The 26,805-nt window shown below is 38.6% G+C and overlaps 1 protein-coding gene across 2 annotated transcripts in view; it reads left to right on the top strand.

Moving 5' to 3' along the window:
- CCDC148 (coiled-coil domain containing 148) overlaps positions 1 to 26,805 on the top strand; it is a 303,811-nt gene that overhangs the window by 97,781 nt on the left and 179,225 nt on the right. For both annotated transcript variants that reach the window (XM_066345458.1, XM_066345457.1), the window contains 2 exons: positions 1,695 to 1,790; positions 1,873 to 2,054. In XM_066345458.1, coding sequence (XP_066201555.1) covers positions 1,695 to 1,790; positions 1,873 to 2,054 — 278 coding nt within the window. The remainder of the gene's footprint in view (positions 1 to 1,694; positions 1,791 to 1,872; positions 2,055 to 26,805) is intronic.

The following is a 26,805-nucleotide window of genomic DNA, read 5'->3' as shown; positions in this document are numbered from 1 at the left end:
GAGGGGTGGAGAAGCAGATGGGCGCTTCTCCTGTGTGCCCTGGCCAGGAATTGAACCCGGGACTCCTGCACGCCAGGCCAACGCTCTACCACTGAGCCAACCGGCCCGGGCACTTTTTGTCCTTTAAGTCTTCACTTCCATGTCCTCCTCTGCGTGGCCTGTCCTGATCGCTTACCTGAGAGAAGCCATCGTCACTCTCTCTTACCTCACCCTGTTTTTACATTACTTACCTCCTCTTGATACTTTCTTAGCTGTTTTTTTTTTTTTTTGTCTTCCCTGACTAGAACATAAACTCCGTGATCATAATTGCACTAGACATAGGCTTTTAGATTATTTTTCTTACTCTATTTTTCAGTTACCGGTAATGTTGTTATATTGCTTTCATAAATAATAATTTTTAAAAAACATTAAAAATCCCATGCCAGCCTGACCTGTGGTGGCACAGTGGATAAAGTGTCGACTTGGAATACCGAGGTTGCCAGCTCAAAACCCTAGGCTTGCCTGGTGTAAAGCCAGAAGCCACAGCCAGGGCCACTGTCACAGCAGCCCTGCTCACGCAGGTTCCCATTGGATTCGGACAGTCGGTAAAGAAACAACGGAGCCAAAAACTGATGGGCTGTCATTTTTAATTCTAGCTTGCACCTGGCGGGCAAGTAAAAACACACACTGGGCTCCAAAACCCACTCACATTCAGTGCTCACAAAGCTACTGATTTATCCAAGTTTCCTAGAATCAAAGGTTTCTAGCTCACCAGACTTATTCACCTTTGTTCCCCATCTCTTTCCTTCTCCAGCGTCAAACTGCACAAACTGGCCTCTCACTCAATACTCCACCATCTTGGCTGCTTCTCCTGGCCTCCTCCACGTGGCCTCCTCCACGTGGCCTTTCTCTGCTCTCTTCTTTAATGATAATCTCAGGAACCAAGAGAGCAAGCTCCTGTTCTGCCCCCATTTTATAGTGTAGAAATCAAAACCTTTAATCCAGTATACAAAATAGGGAAGTCTCTAATACAAAGTCACTTCTCTGAGTCATGATTGGATTGTACCATCACACATCAAAAAGGGTGGGAAAGGCTTAATCTCAAAACCAAGCCCCAGGCTACAAGCATTCTGCCTGCCCACAGCCCGCCCCCAACAAACATTAATATCACCTGGGCAACGGCCTCCACGTGGGCAGTGCCATCTTTAACAAAGTAAGCATAATATATTTTATCTGCCCAACACCTGGTCAAGGCGCATATGGGAGTTGATGCTTTCTGCTCCTCCCTTCTTCTCTCTCTCCTTTCTCTAAAGTGAATAAATAAAATGTAAAAAAAAAAAAAAAAATCTTTAAAAAATAAACCCCATGGCCAGCTGGGGATTAGAGGCAAGCATGCACTGGAAGGCAAGGGTGATTGAAACAGACAATCTGTTAAACTCTCTGACATACCACAGACAAAATCAAAACATGGTTGTAGAGTGGCTAGGGCCCCGCTGTACCTCTCAGCCCAGGTTTGAGTGTCTGGAAGCCCCTTCTGATAAGCACTGCCTGGTTATGGCATCTCTTGAACCCTCTTCCACAGGTCCTTGAAGGGACTTTTTATTATGTAATTTTTCATCACTTACAGACTATTGAGATTAATTTCTGTAAGTTAAATATACATAGTGAATGAGCTGCAACAATTTGCAATCTACTTGTTTTAAATGTTTCTATAGGTTGATCTTGTGAAGAGACAATTAAAATTTGTCTTTGAAAGACTTAGCCTGGAGCAACAGAAATTAGAAAAGCCTCTTTCAGACTGGAGTATTAAAGTAAGTGTGACACAGATAGTAATTTGTTGGTCAATTTGTTATTTGTGTTAAATAAAACAATCAAGTTTGTGTTTTTTTCCAGATACTAGATCATTGTTTAGAAGAAAGGAGTAACCAGCTTAGTGAACTGCCCACGGAATTAGAAACTGTAGATTGCCCATACCCTGATTTGAAATCTTCAATTTTTAATGAGTTCTGTAACTTTACAGAAAAATATCAGGAGAAACTTCAAGATTTAGATCTGCAGTTAGAAGGCATATACAGGTAATCAGATAAAACTAGTGAAATTATGGAGCTTTTTGCCACTAAATTTTATTTTTGTGGGAGGTTACTATACTTCTGATTTACTATTTCCATAATTACTATGTGGTTGGAATATAGTCAGTCAATAAATGTATACATTGACTATTTGTTGAATAGAAAGGGTTTTTTTTTCTCCAAAATAATTTCCCTGAAATAATGGTTTTTAATGCGGTTGAAACACGATGAAAATAGCCCTCTCATTGAGTTCTTTACTACACAGGTAAGAGTTTTTTTTCAAACATTAAATTTCAGTAACTATGAATATTTGTTTCAAGATGTGAAGAAACTCTGCTTAAGTGCAAATTTATAGGTTAGTTGTAATTGGTTATAATGGATAATGTAGCCATGAAATTGGGTTATTTGCAATCCACTGTGATTTTGTCTTATGGTAAATATAAAGTATATATTCTAAATTTTTAAAAACATGATTATATAAATATTCTTTTTTTAGTGCACTTGGAGGGGCGGGACAGACAGGACCAAACAGGCAGGAAGGGAGAGAGATGAGAAGCATCAACTCATAGTTGTGGCACTTTAGTTGTTCATTGATTGCTTTCTCATATGTGCCTTTGCTCAAGGCAGCAACCTTGAGCTCAAGCCAGTGACCTTTAGGCTTTAGCCAGTGACCTTTAGGCTCAAGCCAGTGACCATGGGTCATGTCTATGATCCCATGTTCAAACTAGCGACCCCGCACTCAAGCTGGTGAGCCCACACTCAAGCTGGTAACCTTGGGGTTTTGAACCTGGGACCTTAGCATCCCAGGCCAATGCTCTAGCCACTGCAACATGGCCTAGTTAGGAAAACATGGTAATATTTTTAAGAAAATGTATATTTGGTTGTATCCTGGGAATGATAATCATCTTCTGAATGACAAATATACTATTAAGTAATTTGAAATTCAGTTTTGGCAGAGTCATCTTCTCTATTATAAATTCTATATTAAAATTTATTTAAAGAACAAACTCAGAAATGTCATTCTGGGTCCGATCAATAGTTTGCCTCATGTAATGTTTGGCATATGAAGTTTCTGGGGAATGTTTTGTAAGGAAATATGCTTTTAATTCTATTATATTGACCTCAAAGCTTTCTCCAAGGACTGTGTATTTAAAAAGGAAAAAAAAACTACTGGAAAGACTCATTTATAGTGTCCTTTTGCTAGGGGCTGTTACTTTAAAATAGAATAAAAGAAATATTACAAATATTCATATTTCTTACATTCCTTATTGAATTGCCCGTAAATGAAACATTTCTATGAGTCTCTAATTGTAAAATAAACATCCTCTCTCCTCTCCCTATCCCAACTTTGTTAAAGAGATTTTGGAACTCACCAAGCAAGAGGAAGAGGGTTTTTTGGTGGTTGTTGTTTGTTTGTTTGTTTTGGTGGGAGACTCATTTTTCTTGGGTTGATTCTGTCTATGAGAAATTAAATCTGACTCTGTCCTTTTAAAGCAAGTTGGCTGCCCCATGACCTTTCCTTCCACATGGCATTTTGTCCCCTTAGCAAAGACGGCTGAGGCTGTGGTGTTTCTAGGTCAGCAGCTTCAAACTATTGAGAAACTTGCCTTAGCAGCCTGGAATGCCTCCCTTCCACCAAGATCTATCTATCCTTCAGGGCCCCTTACCTGCCTGTTAATCTGAACTCAATTTCACTCTTCCTTTGTACAACCTTGTAGCACTCAGAAAAAGTTGAGAGTCACAGCTCCGCTGATGTTACTGAAGATTAGGTAGAGAATAAGATAAATATACATCACATGCTAAGGGAAGAAACAAGGCCTAGAATAAGATAGAAAGGGGGTAGGGAGGACATTCTAACATGGATATTAAATGACAAGATTCTAGACCTTTTGAAGACAAAATCATTTATTAACATTTGCATCCTTAGCATTAAGCATATCTGGGCACACAGCAACTTTTAAATAAATGATTGTTCAATTGAGTCAAAAATTGAAACAATGAAGGTGAGAGTGGCAAGACCTGTTATGAGGGCAGGAGGAGTCTACATTGGGGTAATATAGGTTTTTGAATATTCATTTAGTAGGGTTCCTGTCATGTATAATTATACAGAATAAATTTTATTCACTTGGTGACTCAAATCAGGACAAAACTCAGAACTTTTGTTAATACTTCTGAGGAATCGTGCCTTTTCCTGTGGATGAACTAGGAAAGTACATAGTTGAGCTTGTGCTTGGCAGGCGCTGTGTGAATGAAGGAGAGAACAGAGGCCAAACAGTCATGGGGAAGCTGAGCTGGTGCCCTGTTTGAACTGCATGGGAAGCCAAGCTCACTGCTGGAGTTTTGAGGGAATTAGGCCACATTAATGTCTTAAGCTAGTGTGAGTAGGGATGTAACTGACCAAAATTCTATATAATAGTAGTGAATACATGTCACTATTATACATTTATCAAAACTCATGGCATATACAACACCTAATAAAAGTGATGGACCTTGGATGATAATGATGTGTCAGTGTTGGTTCATTGATTGTAATACATGCACCAGTCTAGTGCAGGATGTTGATAGTGGGGGAGTTGTACATGTGTGGGGACAGAATATAAATGGGAATTTCTTTGTATTTTCACTCAAATTTGTTGTGTACCTAGAACTACTAGTAACAATAAAAGTTTATTAACTTAAAATAGAAAATTTAAAAAGTAACTTAATTGCTATTTAACTGTTCTAGAGCATAAAAGAAGGAGGTGAACTTTTGAGTTATGTTTATGAAGCAGTTATTACATTAATAGAAAAACTTGAAAAATATTGTAAGATGATAGCACAGTCTCATTTATATCCACTGATAGAAAAATCCTAAATATTTGCAGTGAGGATCCAGTAGTACGTTAAAATAATGAATCTAGGAGACCCTCTGTGGCTTATCTTCATGGACACTACAATGCCATTAAAATCTTTAGTACTATTCTTAGAAAGATAAAGCCTGGCCTGTGGTGGCACAGTGGATAGAATGTTGACCTGGAATGCTGAGGTCACTGGTTCAAAACCATAGGCTTGCCCAGTCAAGGTATATATGAGAAGCAAGCAATGAATAACTAAATTGTAGCAACTATGAGTTGATACTTCTTGCTGCACCCCTCCCCCTGCTCTTTGTAAAATCAATAAATAAAATTGTTACAACATATATATAAATTATTACACAAATACTTTTTACTATTATAAAATATATAAACATTTCAAAACTAAAAGAGAAAACAATAGAAGTAATATATAAGTGACAAGCATCTGCAGTCACCACTATTATTTGTTATTCTGTAAATACTAGGTATCAAAGAGATAAGAAAAAGATATTTGAGTTGGAAACCATTGAAAGAAATAGCTAAAATTCTCTTATTTGCAGATAGTTTTATTTGAAAAATTCAAGGCATTCATCAGAAAAATCTACAAGTAATAAGATAATTTAGTAAGATGGTTAGGTATAAAATTAATATAAATAGAGTTAAACCTGTTTTTATATACAAACAATGGCCAGCTAAAAGATATGAATAAAAAACATAGTTTGGCCCTGGCCGGTTGGCTCAGCGGTAGAGCGTCGGCCTGGCGTGCGGGGGACCTGGGTTCGATTCCTGGCCAGGGACATAGGAGAAGTGCCCATTTGCTTCTCCACCCTCCACCCCCTCCTTCCTCTCTGTCTCTCCCCCTCCCGCAGCCAAGGCTCCATTGGAGCAAAAGATGGCCCGGGCGCTGGGGATGGCTCCTTGGCCTCTGCCCCAGGCGCTGGAGTGGCTCTGGTCGCGGCAGAGCGACACCCCGGAGGGGCAAAGCATCGCCCCCTGGTGGGCAGAGCTTTGCCCCTGGTGGGTGTGCCGGGTGGATCCCGGTCGGGAGCATGCGGGAGTCTGTCTGACTGTCTCTCCCCGTTTCCAGCTTCAGAAAAATACAAAAACAAAAACAAACAAACAAAAAAACATAGTTTGCAGTACTAATGATAAATATAGACTGTCTAGAAACTCATTCAATAAGAAATGTCAAAGTTCTATACTGTAGGAAGGAAACTTTAATATGTTACTTAAGAACATAAGACTTGAACAGCCATACCTTAGTTTTAGAACAAAGATTCAGTAATCATAGATATTTTCTACCGTAGTCTGTAAATTTAATATAATTTCAATAATTTTATTTATAGAATTTAAAAAATTAATCTGAATATTAGTTTTACATAAAATATAAGCAATAATAGCTAGGAAATTCTGGGTTTGGGGGAAGTAATAATGAGGAGGACTTACTGCTAATCATAGATTGGACATTATATAAATGATACGTTGTCTTGAATAAATAGGTCAATGAATGTGACTTAGGTTCTGACCATCAGAAATACTTGTATAGGATTTGAATTCAGAATTAAGTTAAAAGAAAGAGGCTGGGAGTGAGACATTCATTTTGCTCCTGCTGTTTGTTCATGCTCTGCAGTTGTAGCTTCCTGAAGTGGTAGGTGGGGGCCTTTCCTAATCACAGCAGAGGCACCGTCACTTTCTGGGATCTGGAAATTGCTTCTCTGGCCCTTCCAATCATATCATAAGCCATATAATACCTAGTCATGCATCCCTTTATACTGAAAGAGTTTGAGTGGTGTCTGTCATTTGCAACTAAACCTAACAAATGTGTAAGGGTGTGGAAAAACAGGTATCCATGTTCTGCTGAAGGGATTCTAAATTGATGTACCTTTTCTATGGAGAGCATTTGGTAGGACTTACCAAATCACAAAGTACATATCCTTTATCCTAATAGTTTCCACATTTCAATCTATAGACTTTAATATGTATTAGTGACTTATTATAGTTACTAAAAATTGAGGAAACAATCTTTTCTTTTTAGAGAGAGGAGATTAGAGAGAGAGAGAGAGAGAGAGAGAGAGAGAAAGTGGGGGATGGGAAGCATCAACTTGGATTAGTCGCTTTCTATATGTGCCTTGACCAGGTAAGCCTAGGGTTTTGAACTGGTGAACTCAGCATTCCAGGTCAACACTTTATCCACTGTGCCACCACAGGTCAGGCGAGGAAAGAATTTTAATATCAATAGGGATTATTTTTATAGATTACTGTATAACCACAATGTATTATTCTCCAGATTTAAAAAAGAAAAAAGGAATGTAAATAAAGACTTACATTTACTGCCATGGAATGACTTTCGAGGGTTTGAGTTAGGGGGTGTTATAAGATTAAGCAAGCAAAGCAGTGCACAGTACACATTGTGTAAAATAGTAAAGATCAAACATGTACTCACATGTCAACACATACACACATACATATATTATATATTTGCTCTCATATGTCTGAAAAAATATGCAAAAATCAGTAACATTCATTGACTTTGTGGAGTGGTGCTAAATGCCTGGTGGGTTAGGGTGAGGGATAATTTTAATTGTATACCCCCTTTTTATTATTCCTATTATTCCTTTTTATTATTCCTTTTAACTAGAGGCAAAAAGGCCTGTATTCATGAAGCAAGTTTGTAACACACAACAGATCATAAACACAATACTTAAGTAAATTATACACTATAGTATATTGAAAGGTGATAAGTGCTATGAAAAATAGATTATAATAAAAGAAAAGTTTCTCAGTTTACAGGGGTGGGGGACAGAATTCAATTTTGAATAGAAATTTGGGGATCGGCCTGGCTGAGAAAGAGGTTTTGAAGTAAAGTCACGGAGGGAGTGAGAGAGCTAACCATGGAAATCTGGGATGTAAGTGTTCTAGCCACTGTGTACCGAGGTGGACATGTGCTTGGCAAGAGGCTCGTGGGGGAGGATGCAATGACAGATGGGTGAGGAGCAGATGATATAGTCAAAAAAGTAAATGTGAGTGTTGGGATATTTAGAACCTTATAGCCATTGCAAAAACTTTTAGATATGGGAAGCTATTGGGAGCAGAAATGAGAGAGAATGTGCAAGATAACAAGACCAAACATGTTTTAGCAGGATTACCCTGGCAGTTGTGGTTAAGATGGCAGCAGGGAGGGCCAAAGAAAGATGGAACACTTAGACAGTTATTCAAGTAATCCAGATAAGAGATAATGGTGGTCTGGATCAGGAAGTAGAAGCGAAGTTAAACAGTAAGCTTTTGGATGCATTAGAAAGGTAAAGCCAACAGCATCTACTGACAGATTTCATAAGGTATGCAAAAAAAAGAGCAGCAAAACCACAGTCCAAAGTTTTGGATGAAGCAATTTGAAGGACAGAATTACCATCAGCTAAGATGAGGAAGACTAAGTAAAGCAGGGCTCTTGGCTGTGGGGAAGATGTGGCGTTCGCGTTTGGACATGTTGAGCTCGAGATGCTATCAGATACCCAAGAACAGATTTGGTAAAGACAGTCCGTTATATGAGTTTCAAAGTCAGGAGAGATTTTTTAAATTTTATTTTATTTATTTATTTATTTATTTATTTATTCATTTTTAGAGAGGAGAGGGAGAGACAGAGAGAGAGAGAGACAGAGAGAGAGAGAGAGGAGAGACAGAGAGAGAGAAGGGGGGAGGAGCTGGAAGCATCAATTCCCATATGTGCCTTGACCAGGTAAGCCCAGGGTTTCGAACCGGTGACCTCAGCACTTACAGGTCGACGCTTTATCTCACTGCACCACCACAGGTCAGGCAGGAGAGATATTTGAGCTAGAGATACATGTTTGTGAGTCATCAGCATGAAATTGGATGTGATCAGCCATGGCTTGATTGATTTAAGCATCAGCCCCAGGTGCTGAGGATGGCTCCATGGAGCCTCCATTCAGGTGCTGAAAATGGCTCAGTTGAGAACTGGCCCCGGATGGTCAGAGCATCGACCCCAAGTAGGGGTTGCTGGATGGTTTTCAGTTGGAGCGCATGTGGGAGTTTGTCTGTCTATCTCCCCTCCTCTCACTTGGGAAAGAAAGAGAAGAAAAAAGAAAGAAATTGGATATGATCACTAAAATAGTGAGTGAAGAGACAAAGGAGATCAAAGACTGATACCTTGGGTGTGCCAGCGTTACAGTGTCAGCAAGAAGAGGGGTAGCCAATAGAGGCACTGAGGAAATGTGTGTGAGACATGAGGGAAACCAAGAGAGTGTGCTGTTCTGGAATGCAGGTGGAGAGAACATGGGCAGCCGTTGGAACTGAGGAGGAGTCAGACACTGCATAAGTACAGCTAAGTCTAATAAAATAGGAGGGATAATTGACTGTGGCTCTAAGTGGAGGTCATTGGTGGCCATTTTCTTTGAAGAAGTGGGAACAAATGCCTGATTGAGTAGAATTTGAGTGAATGAGAGGAAAACAATGAGAACAGACATCTCTTTTGAGAAGTTCTTTTGCAAAGGAGAGTAAGAATGGAGCGCCAGACTGTTGTTATTTTGCTTAAAATGTGAGAAATATCAGTATGTTTGATGTTGATGAGAATAATCCAGTAATGGGATTTAGTACACAAGTGAAGCAATAAGTGCAGATGGTTCATCTTCTACAGTAGCAGTTGGAGCTGCAGGTGGCAGGTGAATAGATGTCCTGGTGGCAGTCTGTGGAACTGGGGGGAGTGGTTCTAAATACTAATAACAAAGAAATTTATGAAAACTTCTCTACTCACCAAAGTAATAGAAAATTTAAAAATACTCAGATTGTTACCTATAAAATGATAAAATATAAAAGACATTTATCTATCTGACCAGGTGGTTGTGCAGTACATAAAACATCAACCTGGGTCACTGAAGACCCAGGATCAAAACCTGAGGTCGCTGGTTTGAGTGTGGGCTCATCTGGCTTGAGTGCAACTTCACCAGCTTGAGCATGGGGTTGCTGGCTTGAAGCCCAAGATCGCTGGCTTGAGCAAGGGGTCACTGTCTTGGCTGAAGCCCCCTTGCCAAGGCACATATAAGAAAGCAATCAATGAACAACTAAGGTGCTGCAACTATAAGTTGATGCTTCTCATCTCTCTCCCTTCCTGTCTGTCTCTCTCTCTCTCACTAAAAAAAAAAGACATTTATCCAAAGTTAAAAATGTGGGAGAAATGAGCATTTTTTCATGTATAGACTCCTTTGGAAGGCAATCTGGCAATATGTCATCAAAAATCTTTATACATGTGAATAATCTTTGTGTTTTTAGAAATAGCCTTAATTATAGAAGTGATATAAATAGTTGACTTGAAGGGTGTTCAATGTTGTTTTTTTCCTTCTTTAGTGAAAACAACCTCTTCAAAATGGCTAAATAGCCAAAAAATAAGGGACCAGATTTATCAGTTATAATATATCCGTACAATGGAGTATCACAGTGTCATTCATAACATAAAATAATTATTTTAAAGAATTTTTAATAACAGATAGTTGCAATAATTTGCTATGCAATTAAAAATCAGGCCACAGAATAGTTTGTATATCATGGATTATGTTTTTTATCTCCCTCTGAAAATGTTACATCTACATCAGTATGGCCACAAAACAACAACAACAACTGGAAGCTTATCCACCCAAATAAACAATAACAATAGTTATCACTGGGTGGTAAAATTACAAATAATTTTTGGCGTACCTGTTCTTTCTATTTTGTAAAGCAAAAATACAGATTTTTAAATATCTAAGTTAAAGAGCAAACCATTGATATTTAATGAGTTCCTATTACATAACATGCCAAGTACATGTCATTTTGATCCTCAATAAACTCCATTTAAAAAGCTTTATTTTGCATATAAAGAAACTGCAGCTGAGAAGAAGGTGAGAAATTTCCCCAAAGTTTCTGAGTAGAAAGCTGAACAGCATTGAGTTTCTTCTGCTCATCTAAATATAAAGCTTTTTCCTCACATCAAACCACTTTAAGCATTTACATATACCAGGATGTTGACTACTAGCTCAGTGTTGTTTAATACATAGGAGTGTGAGGTGACAGCCACTGATGGAAGCCACATATCCCATTATATTTTAAGTAGTCATATTTGAATATTTGTAAAGATAAAATTTATTTTAATATCTTTTATTTAACTCAGTAGTTCCAAAATACTATAATTTCAACATGTAATCAATAATTTAAAGTTCCTTATGAGATATATTACTGTTTTTCATACAAAGTCTTTAAAAGTTGGTCTGTATTTTATACCTACAGCACATTTGAAGTGCTAACTATGTGGCTAGTGGTTACTATGTTTTAACAGCATAGGATGTTGTCATTTACTAAAATGTGTTAAAATTTTGGGGGGGCTACAATTGAGCCTAATTTTTTATTTAGTATGTTTGTGAAACTTTAGATTCTCTCAGTGTGGATTTCATTAGTAACATGGAGACAGGTTTAATTGTTTTAGACTCAGATGAGATTATAACTTTAATTTTCTAACATTTGGACATTTTAATCACATAGATGAGCAGATAACATGACACTTTTATCTAGGGAACCCTAAAGATTTAGCCAAAAACAAAAATCTACTAAAACTGATAAATGAATTTAGTAGAGTAGTAGGATATAAAATACATATCCAGAAATCAGTTGCATTTTTATACAACAATAATGAACTATCAGAAAGAGAAACTAAGAAAACAATCCCATGTACAATTGCATCAAAATAAAATAAATACAGGTACTTGGAAAATTCTAAGACACTAAAGAGAGAAACTGAAGAAGATATAAATAAGTGGAAGTGTATACTGTGCTCATGGATAGGAAGAATTAACTTCATTAAACTATCCATATGACCCAAAGCAATCAAGAGATTCAACACAATTTTTTTTTTTTTTATTAAGTGGAAGATGGGGAGGCAGACAGACTCATGCTACCACCCCAATCAGAATCCACTCAGCAAGCCCTCTATGGGGCATGCTCTGCCCATCTGCGGCTTGTTCCATTGCTCAGCAACTGAGCTATTTTAGTGCCTGAGGAGAGGCCATGGAGCCACCCTCAGCACCCGGAGCCACCCTCAGCGCCCGGGGCCAACTCACTCAAACAATTCGAGCAATGGCTGTGGGAGGAGAAGAGAGAGAGAGAGACAGACAGACAGCAGAGAGAAAGAGAAGGGAGGAAGGGAGAGGTGGAGAAATAGATGGTTGCTTCTTCTGTGTGTCCTGACTGGGAATTGAACCTAGGACTTCCACATGCCAGGCCGACTCTACTGCTGAGCCAACTGGCCACAGCTCAATGCAATTTCTATTCAGATACCAATGGCATATTTCCCAGAACTAGAACAAATATTCAAAAAATTTATATCAAATAACAAAAAGCCTTAAATAACCACAGCAATCTTGAGAAAAAAGGATGAAATTTGAGGAATCACTTTACATGATATCAGACCATACTACAAGGACTAGTAATCAAAGCAGCATGATACTGGCATAAAAACAGACGTATAGATTAATGGAACAGAATAGAAAGCCCAGAAATAAAACTATACCTTTATGGTCAATTAATATTTGACAAAGGAGGCAAGAATATATAATGAGGTAAAGCCAGGTTATTCAATAAATGATGTTGGCAAAATTGAAAGATACATGCAAAAAAATAAAACTAGACCACTGTTGTAAACCATATACAAGAATAAACTCAAAATAGATTAAAGATTTAATGTAAGACTCAACATTATAAAAACCCTAGAAGAAAATATAGGTAATAAATCTCAGATATTTTTCTTAGCAATGTATTTTTGATCTCCTCTTGCAAGGGAAACAAAAGAAAAAAAATAGCATCACGTCAAACTCAAAAGTTTTTGTACAAGGAAAACCATCAACAAAATAAAGACAACCCACTGAATATAAGAATATATGCCCCAATGGTACGTCTGATAAGAAATTAATATCCAAAAATTTTAAAGAACTTCTAAAATTCAGACAAAAAAAAATTCATTTAACAAATGGACAAAGTAACTGTCCAAAAGAGGATATACAGATGGCCAGTAGACATATGAAAAGATGCTCAATGTCACTAATCATCAGAGAAATGCAAATTAAAACACGAGATACCACCTCAAACTTGTTAGAATAGCTATCATCAATAGATTAACAGCTTTACGAGGTGGTGGCGCAATGGATAGAGTGTCGAACTGGAACGCGAAGACCCAGGTTCAAAACCCTCAGGTCACCGGCGTGAGCAAGGGCTCATCGGGCTTGAACATGGGCTCACCAGCTAGAGCGTGGGGTTGCTGGCTTGAGCATGGGATCATAGACATGACCATATGGTCACTGGCTTGAGAACAAAAGGTTGCTGGCTTGGAGCCCATGGTTGCTGGCTCAAGCCCAAGGTTGCTGGCTTGAGCAAGGGGTCACTTGCTCTGCTGGAGCCCCGCTGGTCAAGGCACTTATGAGAATGAAATTAATGAACAACTAAGGAGCTGCAATGAAGAATTGATGCTTGTTATCTCTCTCCCTGTCTGTCTGTCCCTCTCTCCGACTCTCTCTGTCACTGTCAGAAAATAAATAAATTAATTAATTAATTAACAAACAAATGTTGGTGAGGGTGTGGAGAAAAGGGTGTGGCTAGGGTTGGTGGGAATGCAAATTGGTGCAGCCACTGTGGAAAGCAGTATGGAGTTACCTCAAAAATTTAAAAATGGGTCTGACTGGTGGTGATGCAGTGGATAGAGCATCAACCTGGACACTGAGGTCCCAGGTTCTAAACCCCGAGATCAAGGACTTGAGTGTGGCTCATCTGGCTTGAACGCAGGCTCACCAGCTTGAGGTCAGGGTCCTATGCTCACTGGCTTGATCCCCAAAGTTGCTGGCTTAAGCAAGAGGTCACTGGCTCTGCTGGAGCAACACCGTCTCCCCTGCATCAAGGCATGTATGAGAAGTAATCAGTGAACAGCTAAAGTGCTACAACTGTAAGTTGTTGCTTCTCATCTCTCTCCCTTCCTGTCTCTGTCGTTCTCTCTCTCTAGAAAAAAAAAATTAAAAATGAAACTGCCTTATGACCCAGTGATTCTACTTCTAGGAATATATCTAAAGAAAACTGAAACACTAATTCAAAATAATATATGTGCCCCTATATTCATTGCAGCATTATTTACAATAGCCAAGATTTGGAAGCAACCCAAATGTCTATCAGTAAATGAATGGATAAGAAAGCTGTGTTAGATTTGCACAATACAATACTACTAAGCTGTGAAAAAAGAAGAAAATTTTACCTTTCACAATAACATGGATGGACCTGGAGAGTATTATGCTAAGTGAAATAAGCCAGGCAGGGAAAGACAAGTACTGTATACCATGATTTCACTTATAGGTGGAATCTAATGAACAAAACAAACTAATAAACAAAATAGAAACAGACTCCTAGATACAGAGAACAGATGGAAAGCTGTCAGTGAGAAGGTGTCTGGGGAGCTGGATGAAAAGTGAAGGGATTAAGCAAAGGAAAAAAAACTCCTCATAGACACAGACAACAACATGGTGATTACCAGAGGGAAAGGAGCTTGCAGAGAGGTAGGAGAGTGAAGGGGAATGAATGGTGATGGAAGGAGACTTGATGTGGGGTGGCGAACACAGTACAATATACAGATGATGTGTTACAGAACTGTACAGCTCAATACTATATAATTTTATTAACCAATGTCACCTTAATAAATTCATAAAAATGTTTTTAAAAGAAAAACAAAAGATTATTACAAATAGAAAAAATATCATATAGATGAGACATAATTGTCTAATGCTACATTTAGCTATATCTGATCTCAAGCCAAAGTGTGGCAAAAGCTATAGAGAGATAACAGTAATTTTTTTCTTTTAAATTGAATTTATTGTTTGGTAGGCATATTGAATTTTATCATGTTAATTCATAATTGTTATCGTATTTTATGAGATCTGAATATGAATGCTATTTAAAGTCCACAATGATTTTAATACTTTTGTCTCTCTGTATATACATTGCCAAAGCCCATAATTATATATTTTTTCAACTAAGTTATTTTCAATTTATATTACTTTTTAGTAATTTTCAGGTAACTATTAAGGAGCCTATGGACTTTCCCATATATATGTTTATTTCTCTTAATACAGAAATCATTATGTTTATTAGAGAAAGAATTTTTTTAATTGAGGCAAACAAAGAGTAGGAAGTAAAGTTAATATAAATGCCAACACTCAGAGACCTCCTCTAGCAACATTTGGTATAATTCAGACATATTATGGATGTTTTTTATAAAAATGAAAAAGTACTCTACACATATCTATTGTTTTTCCTGTTGATGAATCAAATCCAATATTATTCATTTTTTTCAATAAATGTTTACTAATATTCTGTGTTTTAGGTCATTATATTAAATATTCTTTTACAACATATTTTTATTACATTAATGGTTATGGTTCTACCACAAAAATTCAACCCATTTCCTGGTTTTGCACATATTTGTTTCAAAACTTTGGAATAAATAATTTCATCACTATATTTTGGCTAATCCCATGATTATTGTTTTAAGGTGAATTCCTAGAAGCAGAATTGAGTTCAAGGGCATGAAAAATTCTAAGACTTGAGAATGTTAAAAAATCATGAAATAATTATTTTCAATGATGTATTATTGTAAAACAATGTTTTAAAAGTAGATTAAGCCTACAAAAGTAGTTTTAACCATATTGCTTTCTAGAAAAGTAGAAACAGTTTATATTTTCACCAACAGACTTTCTTTCAGTTCATCTTTTAGGCACATTGACCAGGGCATTGGGTAGTGCTATCATGTGTGAATAGCACCAGTGTCTTCTTCACATTCTCTTTCTCTTTCTCAGTATTTATCTACATAACATAGTTGTGTAGTATCACTGGCCTTATGTAAAACTTTTTCCAACCGAATTGGCAGAAAGGTGAAAAAGATAAGATGAAATAGATAAAAGCCAGCATCAGAAGGCAGTACTCAAGTGACAAATAGTGGCCTTACATAATTTTATTAAAAATATTTGATTAAACAAATACTTATATGCTCAACTGTTTCTTGATTAATAGAAGAAAGAGAGAAAAGAGCATAATATATAACTGACATTTGCTTACTCGATGAACTCACTGTTTAAAACATTGGAGCCTTAATTACCAGGTGGCATTATTTTCTCTGAGAATGCAGCCTCAGACTTTTGGAAAGTTTCAGTTTCTGGGCATGAATGGTCTCAGGTTCTATATTTCTGGTCTGGGCTGGTTGTATGTCAAGACTGTTTATTTAATAAGGGAAGAACCGCTGAAACATAGGAGCATAATTATTTGAATACTGATGTGTTTATTGGTCACAATGGGTAAATGACCCACTCAAGCTATATATATTTAGTGTCACTGCAACTCCCATTTTCCCTTGACATATTCCAACAGGGATTGTCCAACCTGATCTTGGAATTTATATTTGTTGGGAGGGAGGTAATAGTTACAGACTATGATCTTATTTTTTGTCATGTGTATTTAGTAGCTTTCTCTTAAGATGAATACATCATTGAAAACAATTAAAAACAATTTATAACTTTTGAACCAAAACTCACATTTTGTAATTGTTTAATGGATATCTGGTTTGTTGTGGGAATAAAATGTTTTTTAAATTCTCATGTCTATGAAGGAATGCATTTATCACAGGAAAAGAATAGGTCCAATTTCTACAGGGTATCCTCAAAATTGGTCTTAGAGTTTGCCTTTGCTTCATTAATAACTCTGTCTGTATACTACCTGTATGTTATGTTTATTTAAACATATTTTTGAAAATTATATCTAAGAATAGTAGCTGTAAATTTCCAGATCAATAAGCTTTTTTTATGAGTATCACTACAGCTCACACCTGCATTCTTGATATAATTGTTTCACCTAGGAACTACACAGGGTAATGATGTATGAGGCTACTACATTTTATACTATGGGAGACGGAAAAATCTGGGTTTTATGGGATGAAGGTTTAAGAGTCATTTATTGGAGGTTTCTGTCCTTCACTAGGTATGAAATCAGGTTGGAGAAAATGGAAACATAGTAGCTTGATAAGTTTGTGTTCAAGACAATTGACATACATTATTTTTTTGACTTGAATAATACAAATGCATTTGTTATTAAAATAATAAAATATGTGTAGGTATAAACAAAGACAAGATTTACATTTCTATAGACAGGATTGCCAAAGTGTGGTATGAGAGAAATTATAACACCTATTTTGTACTTTAAATCAATATCAATTGTTCATAATAAGTTTTTCCTACTGCTTATACCATAAAGTCCAACTATGGGTAAATATAATCCTTTGAGGAAACCCTATCATTAAAACTCAGGCTATGGAGAACCAGTAATGTAAGATTTTATAATTACCATGCTCACAGGTTTATGTTTATTTGCCATATTAGTGCCTATAAAGGAACATGAAGTGGAACATTGTTCATGTCTAAAAAAATAACAAAGTGAGAAAAAGTACCATCATTCTTCTAATTAATTCTTAAAATTTCTTAATGATTACTGGTAGGTTTGAGGTTATAGAATTTTTATGTGCTAATTAAAATTTTAAAAGGCCTCATGATGGTTGTTTCCTCATACTATTCCAAAGAAGTAGATCATTTTTATCATTCTTGCTTTTGAATCTGGAAAACTGAGTCATAATGTCCATATAAAATAATTTTGTTGTTAAACTTTATTGCAATTTAAAATGTTCTTATTATCCAAAAATGAAAAAAAGAATGAGGTAACGTGGAAGTAGATTTTGGCTCTATAGAAAGATTTAAAAGTAATTAGAGCAAATGTGTTTGTAGATTATCTTGTTTTTACTGATTCTTTTCATTTGAGTTTGAGTTGTTTTGTTTAGGTTTTGTTGTTGTTGTTGCTCCAAAAATGCCCTTGGTGTTGAACCTGCCTCTCTGTTCCCAGTGAGCTGGGGAGAGTTACTGTAGATGCTGGTCTCCGGCTACATTGGCTTTACATCTCTTTAATTTCTGCATCCTTCATAATACTTTCCTTGCAAAGCAATCTTTGGATGCTACATTTTTAAAAAATAAAGAGGGACAAATATATATTCCACATAAGTGGGATGTAAAACTGAGACTCATGAACATAGATAAAAGTGAAGTGATTACCAAGGGGAGGGAGTTGGGGAGGAGATGAAGTGGGACAATATATGGTGATGGAAAATGATTTTACTTTGGGTGATGGGCACACAATGTAATCAGTTCAAATGACATGAATATATTCATCTGAAACCTATGTACACTTAATGATCAATGTCACCCCATTAAATTTAATTTTTAAATAAAAAAAGTACAAAACTAAAGGCAATTTATGAGACTTGACAGCCACTCTGTCAAAGTAATTAGATCTGTGCTGAATGAGGTAAAAAGAGGATTCCCCATTCCTGCAGGTAAAGATGAGCTACAACCACATTCTAGACTGTCCCCTCAATCTCTTCATGTTTTTTCTAGTAGCCAGAAGACATGCTGCAGTTTAAATTTAGGATGTTGGCCAACCTCTAACCCCTGTTTCCTCATGCTAGCCATCTGCCAGTGGGGATGAGTAGTATGCTGTTCCTCCATTGTGCTCATTTGGCTGGGAGAGTAATGTATAAGGGTTAATCATTCAGCAAAAATCTGTTAAGATCCCAAAGTATAAGAATTCTGAGAAAATTTGTGATGTACATATAAGTATATATAAATTTAGAGTATAATCTTTTTTTTTTGCAAGAGAGACAGACAAGAAGGGAGAGAGATGAGAAGAATCAGTTCTTCACTGCAGCACCTTAGTTGTTCATTAATTGCTTTCTCATATGTGCCTTGAGTGGAGGGCTTCAGTTGACCAGTGACCCCTTGATTAAGCCAGCGACCTTGGGCTGAAGCCTGCGACCTTGTGCTTCAAGCCAGAGACCTTTCGGCTCAAGCCATTGACTGTAGGGTCATGTCTATGATCCCACACTCAAGCCAGCAACTCCACACTCAAGCCGAATGAGTCCACGCTCAAGTTGGGGCCTCAGAGTTTCAAACCTGGGTCCTCAGCATCCCAGGTCGACGCTCTATCCACTGTGCCACTGCTTGGTCAGTAGAGTATAATCTTTCTCATCAGTAGTCCCGTTGAATATAATGGTCATATTCCTAGTTTTTTTTTCTTTAAAAATGTAGTATAGTAAAATATTTTTATGGATAAATAAGTGACTTTAGGCTAACATATTATGCAATGAGTTAGAAAATATTGTGATTGTATTACTTTCATTTTGATATCAAAGGGGTTTTGTTTCCCTTAGAAGGAGCCAGTATTTGATTTTATAAATAATGACAAGATTGGAACAAAAAATAATAGTATTATAGTAAAATAGTATTCAAGTAGTACAAAATGAAGAGATTTTGCAGTTATGAGGTTGGATTTTATTGTCAGTTAAACTAGAATTTCAGGCTAAAAATCTTTCACTTCAAAACAAAGTTTAACTGAGTTCAAGTTGATGTTTGCAAATAAGCTTTTTTCATTTAAGAAATTGTTGAATGTGATTAAAGAAATCAAGGAAGATACAAACAAGTGGAAGCATATACTGTGCTCATGGTTAGGAAGAATAAACATCATTAAAATGTCTATATTACCCAAAGCAATTTATAAATTCTGTGCAATACCAATTAAAATACCAATGACATACTTCAAAGTTATAGAAAACATATTCCAAAAATTTATATGGAACCAAAAGAGGACACGAATAGCCTCAGCAACCTTGAAAGGGAAGAATAAAGCAGGAGGTATCACACTTCTGGATATCAAGTTATATTATAAGGCCATTGTACTCAAAACAGCCTGGTACTGGCATAAGATCAGGCATATAGATCAATGGAACAGAACAGAGAACCCAGAAATAAACTCACAGCGTAATGGACAACTGATATTTGACAAAGGAGGTAAGGGCATACAGTGGAGTAAAGAGAGCCTCTTTAATAAATGGTGTTGGGAAAATTGGACATCTACCTGCAAAAAAAATAAAACCAGACCACCAACTTACACCATTCACAAAAATAAAATGGATAAAAGACTTAAATGTAAGCCATGAAACCATAAGCATCTTAGAAGAAAACATAGGCAGTAAGCTCTCTGGCATCTCTCGCAGCAATATATTTGCCAATTTATCTCTATAGGCAAGTGAAATAAAAGACAGGATAAACAAATGGGACTATATCAAACTAAAAAGCTTTTGCACAGCTAAAGACAATAAGAACAGAATAAAAAGACAAACTACACTATGGGAGAACATATTCAACAATACGTCTGGTAAGGGGTTATTAACCAAAATTTATAAAGAACTTGTAAAACTCAATACCAGGAAGACAAACAATCCAATCAAAAAATGGGCAAAAGAAATGAATAGATACTTCTCCAAAGAGGACATACAGATGGCCAATAGGCATATGAAAAAATGCTCTACATCACTAATCATTAGAGAAATGCAAATTAAAACCACAATGAGATATTACCTCATACCAGTCAGAATGGCGTTCATCAACAAAACAACACAGAATAAGTGCTGGAGAGGATGTGGAGAAAAGGGAACCCTCCTGCACTGCTGGTGGGAATGCAGACCGGTGCAGCCATTGTGGAAAAGAGTATGGAGATTCCTCAAAAATTTAAAAATCGAACTGCCTTTTGACCCAGCTATCCCATTTTTAGGAATATACCCTAAGAACACCATAGCACTGTTCCAAAAGGAGAAATGCACCCCCATGTTTGTGGCAGCATTGTTCACAATAGCAAAGATCTGGAAACAGCCCAAGTATCCGTCAGAGGACAAGTGGATTAAAAGTCTTTGGTACATATATACTATGGAATACTACTCAGCCATAAGAAATGATGTCATCAGATCATTTACAATAGCATGGATGGACCTTGATAACATTATATGGAATGAAATAAGTAAATCAGAAAAAACTAAGAACTATATGATTCCATACATAGGTGGGACATAAAAATGAGACTCAGTGACATGGACAAGAGTGTGGTGGTTACGAGGTGGGGGGGGAGGAGAGGGAGGGGATTGGGGGAGGGGAGGGGCACAAAGAAAACCAGTTAGAAGGTGACCGAAGACAATTTGACTTTGGGTGATGGGAATGCAGCATAATCAAATGTCAAAATAACCTAGAGATGTTCTCTCTGAACATATGTACCCTGATTCATCAATGTCACTCAATTAAAATTAATTAAAAAAAAAAGAAATTATTGAACAGAATTGACACTTTTGTATGTCTTCAGCTCCAAAATGCAAATAAATGGCCCCCTAGGTATTCCTTGTATGTTGTTACCAGAAAAAAAAATCATTTTCTTTCCTTCACTTGGCTATCAAATATATCTTTGACTGCAAGAGAATACCTAACTCAAGTGAAAGCAACTTAAACAATAGGTGATTTCTTGTTTTACATGAACTGCCGAGGTAGAGAAGTCCAAGTACAGTGAGGTCTGGTTTTCTGCATTCTCTTGCCTTGTCATTCTGCAGGTCAGATGACTTCCTATCAGACAACTGTTGTTCCACACCACAACACTCGGAAGCAGAAAGACCTTTTCTTGTTTGTAACTTGTCTTAAGAACTAGGAAACCATGTCCCCATATGACTTTTCACATTTCATTGGCCAGAACTGGGTCTTTTGTTCATGTGTGTTCCAAACACTGGCCAGAGGAACAGGACGCTTGTGGATGAATATTGGTGAATGGCATAAGATGTAATCAAGATTCAATTCTAGGATTGGAGACAGAGCTCACCTCCCTGAAGTGTGGGGCCTATTGAAGAAGGAGGATCTTGAATAAAATGAGGATTCTAGTGGACAAAAGAAGGAGAAACGGCAATATCTTTTACAATAACTTTTCCTTACACTTTTTATGTGACTATAATTATTTAAAACCTAGTGTAAAGCCAGTAGGCACGGCCACCATCACAGCTGCCTGGCCTGTGCAGGTTCTAATTGGATTCAGACAGACAGTAATGAAACAATGGAGCCATGAACTGCTGGGCCATTAGCTTTAATCCTAGCTTGCACCCAGTAGACAAGCAATACACACAGTGGGAAAACACTTCTCTTTCTGACCTCGCCAGTCTCATTCACTTCTGTTCCCCATCTCCTCCTCTCTGCACAAACTGGCCTTACAATGGCCCAATAAACTTTGAAACTAAAATCTTAGTGTGCTTGTAAAGCTTTGTAAAGCCAGGAGCCGCCATCGTGGCCATTCACATGCAGGTTTGCATTGGATTTGGACAGATGGTAATGAAACAACGGAGTCAGGAACTGGTGGGCCATTACCTTTAATCCTAGCTTGCACCAGACGGGCAAGTAAAAAACACACACTGGGCTCCAAAACCCACTCATTCAGTGCTCACAAAGCTACTGACTTATCCGAGTTTCCTAGAATCAAAGGTTTCTAGCTCACTAGCCTTATTCACCTCTGTTCCCCATCTCCTTCCTTCTCTCTGCACAAACTGGCTTCTCCTTTAGTATTCTGCCATCTTGGCTGCCTCTCCTCTCCTCCAGGTGGCCTTTCTCTGCTCTCCTTTCTCTGCTCTCTCCTCTAAGACTAATCTCAGGAACCAAGAGAGAGCAAGCTCCTGGTCTGCCCCACTTATAGTGTAGAAACCAAAACCTTTAATCCAGTATACAAACAAGGAAGTCTCTGATACAAAGTCACTTAGCTGAGGCATAATGGGATTCCTCATGAGAGTGCACCACCCCACATCAAAAAACTGACCTGTGGTGGCGCAGTGGATAAAGCGTCGACCTGGAAATGCTGAGGTCGCTGGTTTGAAGCCCTGGGCTTGCCTGGTCAAGGCACATATGGGAGTTGGTGCTTCCAGCTCCTCCCCCCCTTCTCTCTCTGTCTCTCCTCTCTCTCTCTCTCTCTCTGTCTCTCCCTCTCCTCTCTAAAAATGAAAAAAAAAAAAGGGTGGGAAAGGCTTAGTCCCAAAACCAAGCCCCAGGCTACAAGGATCCTGCCTGCCCACAGCCCACTCCCAACACACATTAATATAATCACACCCATGGCAAGCAAGAAGGGCAACCAATACCATCACCTGGGCGACAGGCTTCCATGTGGGCAGCGCCATCTTTAACAAAGTGAGCATAATATATTTTATCTGCCCAACACCTAGCATGTGGGTTAGTTGAGTCATTAGTTTTTACTTTTAACAGGCAGTTTTATTTTGATCATATTATCTCAAAACTTCCACTAGAAATTACATTGCCTCTTAAAATTAGTGGTGGATGTATGTAGGGACAAAGAATGGTTTAGGAAGCTTGCCATCATCCCCCAAATACACATTCTACCTCCAAAAAAATACACATTCTGAACAAAAGTTGAGCTTTCTACACAAACTACTCTTTTAAAAATGTATAAGTTAAAACTGCATGCTTGCTATGAAAATAAAATTTGCATCTTTCAAATAAGTCACTTAGCCTGCTCTTCTGGACAGATCTCCATGGCTATCCCTTTTAGAACCCTGTCATTTCACTTACCTGTCACCCCTCAGGAAAATGTGGCTTTGGACGCTGGTGCAAGATCTGGTTTCACCCTATGGGCCACTTTATTGTTGTTAATTCTTCAATTCAGTGAATTTTGACCATACTCTTAGAGCCTACTGTATTCTGGCTGTCAATGTTCACCTGCTTAGTCAGACTGGGCAGAGCCTCGGGACCTGAACGTGAGAACCACTAAGTGGGAATTGATCCTGTGGGAACACCAAAACAAAACCTAAGGTGCAGGTTCTGTTGGTCAGAAATGAATCTGAAATAAGGGAGCTCCCTGTAAACCAGGCTGAAAATCAAAGATAGGTTTGTATTTGGACAATGGGCGTGGTGGGGGTGGGAGTGGGTGGAAGACAGTTTCAGGAACCAGGCTGATTAGATTTGGTGTTTGGATGGGTCTGATTTGAAAAGTAAAGTCAAGTTATATTTTCTAGATTTTCAATCTTTTTTATCTTATGGTACATACCAACTAATTACTGAAATTCTGTGTCACACTAAACAGTAGCTATAATTTTGATTCATTCACACTGAATGGCTGTTGTTGTGTTGACTGTCGTCATTTTTTAATTTGACAATCTAAGGGAAAAGAGGACAGTGCCTCTGACTAAATAGTCAGGTATTGCATGTTTTCAAGTTTTTTTGTGGCACACTGGTTGAAAATCATTGTTCTGGATCTAGAGAGTCAGATGCAATGTGTCAGAGCTATCTTTTATCCACATGAACCCACCAGGGGCTTGCTGAGACCATGCTCTTCAGTGGAGGAACACTAGGTGTCCCCTGACAATGTTACACTTGTAGAGATAAGAGTTTCTCTTTAGGCCAGATTCACTGTGGCCATTTTCCAATCTCAAGGCAGTAGTCAGATGCTGATAAGTGCACCAGCTAGCTTCAGGAAGCCCTAATTACCTTTTGGCTGGAAAGCTCCCTTCACTCTGAGAAAATGTAAAACAACTTTCAGCCAGTTTGTAAACACAATGGTTAGTTTCATAGACTTGTTTTTGTTGATGAAGTACCTCTCAACCTTATGCATTTTATTTGCCAGCCTTGGCTGCCTCTCCTCCACTCAAATGCGTCTTGATGTTATATAACCAGATCCTGGGCAAATAGTTTAAACATGGCTACTAAGAAACCTGGTAGCTAAATTAATTGTAAGTCAATTTTGGACTTTTGGAATGATTCAAATAGGTGGAAATAGGGAGACAATCAGCCTCGGTCTGGTTGAATTCTCACGGCCTGCTTGTCCTCCTTTTCAGAATTACGTATTTTATCTCACATCCTGAGAAATCATGATAAAATAGTATCAGTGCACTTTAATATTTGGGGGCAGGAGATGGTGGGTGGAGACTGAGTGGTAAATAGATCATATTTCTGCAGGCAAAAAATTTCTGAAGTGTTAGAAGTGCATGTTGGGTAAACAAATATGTTTAGGGTTGCTCACTTGTATTTTGCATTGGTGCAGGGCAGTGCCATGTGTGTGTGGCCTGTGAAAGGCTGCAGGTGCTTGCCCTCAGGGCCGCAGATTGCAGACTGCCATCCTGCTTGGGAGGGGTGATTGTTTGCTACTGTTTGCTGGAGAAGGAGTATATCCACCTGGCCTATCTGGCTGGAGAGGGCTGAGGCTGGTGGGGATTGTGAATCTGGGGAATCCAGAAAATGAGTCCAGTGAGTCCAGAGTACTGAGAGGTTTAGGGGCCCTGAGTGAGAAGGAAGCGGTCTTTTTTGCCTGTTTGTTCGTCTATCATTACGAGAATTTAATAAATGGCCCACCAATTTCTGGCTCCACAGTTCCTTTACTGTCTGCCCTAATCCAATGTGAACCTGAATCTGCATGGCCACGGTCACTGGCCTTACAATGGCTCAATAAACTTGGAAACTAAAATCTTAGTGTGGTTGTAAAGCTTTATAAAGCCAGGAGCCGCCATCATGGCCATTCACATGCAGGTTCGCATTGGATTTGGACAGATGGTAATGAAACAACGGAGCCTGGAACTGGTGGGCTATTAACTTAATCTTAGCTTGCACCCGACGGGCAAGTAAAAAACACACACTGGGCTCCAAAACCCACTCATTCAGTGCTCACAAAGCTACTGACTTATCCGAGTTTCCTAGAATCAAAGGTTTCTAGCTCACTAGCCTTATTCATCTCTGTTCCCCATCTCATTCCTTCTCTCTGCACAAACTGGCTTCTCCTTTAGCGTTCTGCCATCTTGGCTGCCTCTCCTCTCCTCCACGTGGCCTTTCTCTGCTCTCCTTTCTCTGCTCTCTCCTCTAAGACTAATCTCAGGAACCAAGAGAGAGCAAGCTTCTGGTTTGCCCCACTTTATAGTGTAGAAACCAAAACCTTTAATCCAGTATACAAACAAGGAAGTCTCTGATACAAAGTCACTTAGCTGAGGCATAATGGGATTCCTCATGAGAGTGTACCACCCCACATCAAAAAGGGTGGGAAAGGCTTAATCCCAAAACCAAACCCCAGGCTACAAAGATCCTGCCTGCCCACAGCCCACTCCCAACACACATTAACATAATCACGCCCATCACAAGCAAGAAGGGCAACCAATACCATTACCTGGGCGACAGGCTTCCATGTGGGCAGTGCCATCTTTATCAAAGTGAGCATAACATATTTTATCTGCCCAACAAGCTTGTAAGCTGGAAATGCCAGCTCCTGCTGCCAGGCTCGAGCCCTTGGCTGCCACTGCTCCGCGGGCCTTGCAGCCACATCTCCGGCCTCAGCCCCGGCCTCCTGCCACTGCTGGCTCTCCACAACGTCCAGGACAATCTGCAACTCACGAACCTGTGATTCTTTCTACAGCAGCTGCTCCATTTTCAAGTGAATCTCGAACACCTGATCAGCCTCCTCCAGTGCTTGCTCCAGCTCCAGGGTTGGCATCTCTTTCCCATGTTTGCTCCAGCTCCTTCCACTGCTCAGTCTGCAGGTCTTGGCAGCCTCATCCACAGAGCTCTTGATTTCTTCACACATGTCTATAAAAGTCAGCCAGCCTATGGCCCCCAAAAAGACAGCCATGGGGAACCATAACAGCAACCAGTCCTCTACTCCACTGCTCAAAGGTGGTGGTGACTCCATACCGATCTGTATCGAATCCTGCCACAGACTATGCCAAATGTAAAGCCAGTAGCCACAGCCACCATCACAGCCGCCTGGCCCATGCAGGTTCACATTTGATTTGGACAGATGGTAATGAAACAACGGAGCCAAAAACTGGTGGGTCATTAGCTTTGATTCTAGCTTGCACCCGGTGGGCAAGAAATACTGTGGGAAAACACTTCCTTTTCCATTCAGAGCTCCCAAAGCCACTGACTTATCCGAGTTTTCCTAGGATCAAAGGTTTGTACCTCACCAGCCTTATTCATCTC

This window comes from Saccopteryx leptura, chromosome 7 (assembly GCF_036850995.1).
Source record: "Saccopteryx leptura isolate mSacLep1 chromosome 7, mSacLep1_pri_phased_curated, whole genome shotgun sequence".
Classification (NCBI taxonomy): domain Eukaryota; kingdom Metazoa; phylum Chordata; class Mammalia; order Chiroptera; family Emballonuridae; genus Saccopteryx; species Saccopteryx leptura.
This window is presented reverse-complemented; position numbering and strand designations above follow the sequence as displayed.